Source organism: Anas acuta, chromosome 8, assembly GCF_963932015.1.
Source record: "Anas acuta chromosome 8, bAnaAcu1.1, whole genome shotgun sequence".
In the NCBI taxonomy this organism is placed as follows: domain Eukaryota; kingdom Metazoa; phylum Chordata; class Aves; order Anseriformes; family Anatidae; genus Anas; species Anas acuta.
Window position 1 is genome coordinate 22,494,621 of NC_088986.1, and position 6,000 is coordinate 22,500,620.

At 49.9% G+C, this 6,000-nt stretch overlaps 1 protein-coding gene across 2 annotated transcripts in view; it reads left to right on the forward strand.

Annotated features, from left to right (window-relative positions):
• PRRX1 (paired related homeobox 1) overlaps positions 1–4,467 on the forward strand; it is a 35,023-nt gene extending 30,556 nt beyond the window's left edge. Inside the window, exons 4-5 of one of the 2 annotated variants that reach the window (XM_068690253.1) lie at positions 170–238; positions 3,415–3,552. In XM_068690253.1, the coding sequence (XP_068546354.1) occupies positions 170–221 (52 nt within the window). In that variant the 3' untranslated portion in view covers positions 222–238; positions 3,415–3,552. Of the gene's footprint in view, positions 1–169; positions 239–3,414 lie in introns of both variants that reach the window. The other variant, XM_068690252.1, reaches the window with a different exon arrangement.
• The last annotated feature ends 1,533 nt before the right edge of the window (positions 4,468–6,000 follow it).

Consider the following 6,000-nt stretch of genomic DNA (forward strand, 5'->3'; position numbering starts at 1 on the left):
CTTTCTCTCTGTGAAATGCTCCTTGGTGTTACGTGCCAGGGAGGAATCTGGGTGGTGAGTTTAGGGGAGAGAAGCACAGGTCCTTCCCCGCCCTGCTAAGTCTGCTCTGGTCACAGCACCCTGCTGAACACTCGTGGCTCATTTCTACCTCTCACACTTTTAAAAATAGATCGTCCCTCCCAAGATGTTGTTTACACGAGGGGCTTCATAACGGCTTCTAGGAGAAGACCCTGCAAAGGTAACTTCCAGGGGCACACCGGGAAGGGCTGTCTGGGGCTGCTCTGGGCAAGGGGAAGCCCAAGGCATCTGGGGCGTGCAAGGGAGAAGGGAAAGCCTTAGGGAAGATGTTTTTCCCTTGAGGTGACATCCAGACCTGGCTGTGCCTCTCCATGGTGAGAAGACGCTTCCCCAATGTCTTGATGTCTTCCCCTTGTCTTAAGCTAAGACATTTCAGCAAAGGCACTTGCAGTGTAGAGGCTTTCCCCCTGGCTGACACACTGAAGCAGGACAGATCATCGTCCTCCCGCTGCCCCTGCAATGGGATGGGGAGCAGAGCTGTTGGTTTCCACACTGCAGGTTGGCCAGGACCCTTGGATACTTTCTTTTCCCCAGGCTTTCTAATCCTGCTGGAGGTCTTCAAGAAACGTGTAGATGTCGAACTTAGTAGCATGGTATAGTGGTGGATTTCAGTGCTAGGTTAGAGCTTGGAGCAGATGATCTTAAAGATCTTCCCCAACCTGAATGATTCTCTCATCTCTTCGGTCATCTTCATTTGAATGGGCACCTGGGGCAGGTTGTCCCAGCCCCAGGTAGGCTTTGAACTCGGTAGGATTGTTAAAATATTGGACTCTCGGTGAAAAATAGCCGTGAAGAGTGTTTGCATGGCCCTCTGCTCCTTCCCCAGCTCCTCGAGCTGCCCTGCCAGGCTCTGATTAACAGCAAGTCTGGGCTGGGGCTGGGAGCACGGCTGAGAGCTGCGTGGTCGTGGCTGTTTTTACTGTTAGATCTGGGGAAAGTTTTCAATCAGAGTGTTTATTCTCCAAATACATTCAGCCACAGGTCAACCCAAGCTATTTGCAGATCTGTGTCACAGAGATAGCCAAGTAGATACTATTATTTTTTGAAGTTGAAATGTTTTGGTTAGACATTTTTTAGCGTAGGTTCCTAAGAAAACAAGGCTAGCAGTCGCGCTGTCAGCCTGCACTTCCCACTCCAACAACCTTTGACTCCGTGGGCCATTGAAAACTGTATTTGAAAGAAGGATTTTGGGTCTCAGAAACATGATGTTCCTCTGTGTTTCGTGAAAATAGGCAGCTGAGGAGAAGGAGGAGGTGGCTTTTGTGCCTGAGCAGGGTGGGAGGGGGGGCTGCGGGATGATTTCAACCATTATTTAGACCCCGGAGAGTCTCTGGAGCAACCCCCTGAAGCCATAACAATATTTGGAGACAGCCTTCATGTGTGCAGCTCCTTGTGGAGTAACTTGCTAAAGGAGCGTGTTTCTGTAACTTTTTGGATTAGCAGAGGTTTCGGGGCCAGCAGCAATTTCCCCCACACCTTTGGGGAGCTGGGAGCAAGAGGCTCCCCAGAGTTTTAGAGCGGAGCAGTTACATACGGGTTGGGATGCCAAAAAAAAAATCTTGAGGGAGAGGGAGGAGGGGAGGAAACCTGAGTCTCAGTAAGGGAGATAGTGGAGCAGTCATAAATACAGCCAAATTTATGAATGTCTGCAAAAGAACGGGGACAAAATTCCTCTTTTATCTGAGCTGGAGCATCCTTCAGGCTCTTCTCCTTCCTTCCAGCACAAAACTGCGGGGGAGCTGTGCCCTGTAGACGAGAGGTACGGCTGTCCATACACCCCGTGAGACTCCCCAACACCTTCCCATCAGTTGTAGGGCTTGTGTATGGGGCAGAGTGTGAGGTCCCCATCCCAAAGGTGGGCATGGAGAGGGGGTGCTTGGCTGGCTGGGGCACGCTCCGGGCATGCTGACCCATCGTGTCCTGGTCCCCAGGGAAGGGCAGCAGATGCACCCCATGTTGGGAGGAGCTGAAGCATCCCTGAGCCTCGGGGATGTGCTGCAGCTCACCTCACCAGCTCCTCCACTCGGGGCTGCTGGAGGGGATGAAATTTCTTGGGTTGTTCGGAAGGAATAAAGGAAAAAAGAAAGGATAAGTCTGTATGTTCAAGGATGTATCTTTATTTTAACGTGCTTATTTCACTCTCTTTCCGCCATGTCCTTCCAGTAGCTCTTAGAGACCCTAAAAGTGTCTCAAATGTTTCTTCTCCTGGGGAGAGTTTTTGGTGCTTTTCCCTGGGTGGGTGCAAGCAGCTGAATATCCACAGGTCTTACCTGCCATTTCCATGGCTGCAAGCCATCGTGTTTTTGCTGGAGAAGTTCTTTCCCCTGATTATAACGTGAGAAACATGGCCTGGGACAGGACCTACTAATACCACTGGTCTGCACCTCCCGAAAGCTCAGGGATTCAGACAGCTCTGAATTGTGTTTGAACTTGTGGCAGGTCGGCTCTGCCCCACGGAGGCAGGGATGCTCTGGGACGGGTGTGCACACCCATGGCCTGGGTCTGTGCGTGCAGCAAACGCCCACGGCCCTCCAGGAAGATTTGCTGTTGGAAAGGCTCTTCCAGTCGTGGAGGTTGGAGCTGGAAGGAAAAAGGGGGGAGAAAAAAAAAGGGGGAGAAAGAAAACCTGGGATGCATGGGTTAAACGAGTTTTCGAGTGGTCTGGAAAGCAGATTTGCAAATTTTTGGTAGGATAAGAAAGGACTCTGACATCTTTGTTCAGCCTCTGCTGCCAAAAGTACTGCTTTTCACGAACAAAGACGTGATTTGAAGGAAAGAAAAATGTTTTTTGTTTTTTCTTCCCTCAGCCTTTAAGGCATGTTCTATACGATCAGCTGAAGTTTCGAGGGGAAAAAAAAAAAAAAAGTGGAAATTTTCATTCCAAAACACTGCGACCAAAAAATATCACAATTGTTGAAATGAGTTTTTCCCAGGGTGTTTCTTTGAAGCAACATGTGTTTCAGCAGTGACGTGATTTCTCAAGCAATAAAACCAAAAATTGGTCTCATCAAAAAGATATTGCTTCCAGTGGGAATGCTTCTAAGGACAATGGTCTAATTGGCAGGCCGGGCACCCTGACCTCATTGCAAACCTCTTGGGTTAGGGAATAGGAAGTGGAAATTTTCCTGTTGACTAAAACAGCTCCGGCGTTGGCTGTCCCTGAGTTTGTGGACGGCAGCACGGAGATTTACAAGGGCGTTAAAGAAAAGGTTGTGACAATTCCTTGCTCACATAAGAAACACATCCCGCAGGCATGGGATCCCTGGGGTTTAACCTCTCTGCGGCGCGTCTGCTTTGTCTGACCTGATGATTTCTCTCTTTCTCTCCACCCCGCAGTGCCATGGCCACCTACTCCGCCACGTGTACCAACGCCAGCCCGGCACAGGGCATGAATATGGCCAACAGTATTGCCAACCTGAGACTGAAGGCAAAGGAATATAGTTTACAGAGGAATCAAGTGCCCACAGTCAATTAACGACTGGAGGCAGCTGCTTCGCAGAAGGAGAAAATACAACAGCACCCGTCCTGCTTCGCAACTTGTTTGTGCTGAAAGAAAAAAAAAATACAAAAAATACCAAAAAAAAGAAAAAAAAAAAAAAAAAGCCAACCCCAACCCAGAACTGAACATTGGGACCGAAGCGGGAGCAAACTGAACCGCTCGTGAGTGACAAGGTTCCTCCTTCCTTTTGGGATAATGCCACCATTTTTTTTCTTGTTATTGTCAGGTTTATTGCTTCTGCTCAATATACTACGAGCTTCTTCAGTTAAGGACAGTCTCACCCTTGTTGTTTTCCATTTTTGTATGGGACTGCAAAAAGAAACCTCTGCTGATCTCAGCCTGCGGACGCCTCCTGCCCAGCACCATGCTGAGATGCAAAGCTTGCTCCCCCTGCCCCGGCTCACCCTAGAAGAAGAAATTGTTCGGTCACCGCTTCCCGTTGTATCCACCCGACCCTCCATCCCCCTCCCGAGTCCCTCGTGCCACAGAGGCAGCGGCGTTCCCGTTAGACTGCGAGAATCCCGTTAGCGCGACGAGATGGGGGCATCCTTCCTGGGTTGCCTGGACCGGTCCGAGATGCGAGGAAGACCTTGGGCTTGGCAGCGTTGCGTTGCTTCCCTGAGGATTGCCGCCTCGAAAAGCCAAAGAAGAGAGAAAAGCCAGCATGCGTTTGTGAGTGGGGGGGGGATGTAGTGGGGAGGTCGCTCTGTAGTGCCAAGAATAGGACTGTTAGGACACTCCTTTCTATGCCTTACGGTTCGTGCCACAGGGAGAGGCGTTGTCCGGATGCATTTGTTTTATATATACTGTATATATTTATATATATAAGATATACATGCAAGCTTGGTTGGTGTTTTTTATTAAACGAAATAAAATCCATTGAAAATGTTTGGGATGTTTGTGCTGCATCCAGGTTCCTGGAGCCAGGCGTTGAAATTCCAGCCGCAGCCTCTCCCACCCTTGTCACAACTCCTCCCGGTGGCCTCAGGCAGCACTAGAAATGGCCAGTACACATCTTCCCATGAGAAACCCCGGAGAATTGGAGCTGGAGGGAGCCACTCTGCTCTGCAGATTTTCCTCTGGGGCATTTGCATCTTCGCAGAGCAAGGCGAGGATCCCACATGCCAATGGGATAGGATCCTGGGGCTCTGGGGAACACGCAAGGAAAGGGACCCCATGGAAAGTCTCTGCCAGTCCCTCAGGATGGGTCATGTCTCAGCAGGGAGCATCCCACACAAAGACCTTATCTCCCCCTGGTTCCCATAACACCCCCATCTGCCTTCCCCACCTGCCCCACTGGAGTCAGCAGAGCTACTCCGTGGTCCAGGCTGGGTCGCAGGGGAAGGAGGATGAAGCTCAGTCCTGAGGGATATTTCTGGTACCGTGTCTTAGGTCTGCATCTTGGACTTCGCTGCAGACACGCTGGGCACGTGCAGATGTCTGACAGTGAGGTTTGATACTCTAAAATAATACGTTGCAGGAAATGGGAAATAAATCTCTTTAGAGTGAAGGTGAAAATTAAACTGGCAGAGTATGAATGGAAAGTCAGCCAAAGTATCTGACCTAACACTGGGAAAAAAATAATAAACCCAAAGAGGTGTAAGTTGTGCTGGTGATTGCATGTGTTGCTGGTGGAAATTTTTTTTCTTCCTGCATGGGTATTTTTGAGGAAAGAAGCAACCCAGTTGTGACCAGGGTGCAAATTTAAAAATAAGAGATTCTGTTTGCAAAGAGAACACAGGCAGGGAAAGTGAGACCGAACAAGCACTGCACTCAAAGAACTTCCTGATGTTATGTTTTGAGCTTTTTCTCCACTTTTCTTCTGTAGTCCAGAGGAGCTAGCACTTCTAAACCAAAATATTTCTACCATGAGTATGTGGTTCCTGCTCCTAGAGCCAGGTTATCGCCTTGGAAATCTCAGCTTTCACTTGGAAACTCGCTCTTGGTTCCTGTGCCTACACAAACAGAGGCAGCGATTGGAGAACATGTCCTGCAAGATCAGAAAGAAAACGGACCCAGTGCAATGTAATGTTACTCAGCTGCTTGTCAGCGCCTTGCCCTGATCCTCTCCCCTCTCCCGGCCTTGCTGCCCTCTGCTGGGATCCGCCAATGCCCCTTGTCCCCACGCTATGACCTTTACGTGAAGGGGCTCACATAAATAAATCCCTGAGCAAACCCTTGGTCCCCCTCCTCGCTTCAGTCACGGGAGGAGTTGCATCGACTCGCATGGGGCTACTCCCGTGGGAAGGTCGTGTAAGCGTTTGCACCTCCGGACTTGATGGGATCTTGCCTCGTGGAGATGCAAAGCAGAGCATCCGTGTCGATATCGCTTTGCTTGCACGGAGCTGCTGAACAGAGCCCAGCTGGATCAAGGGACGGGTTTTGTTGTTTCTCAGTTGCTGATGGCCAACAGGCAGCATGTC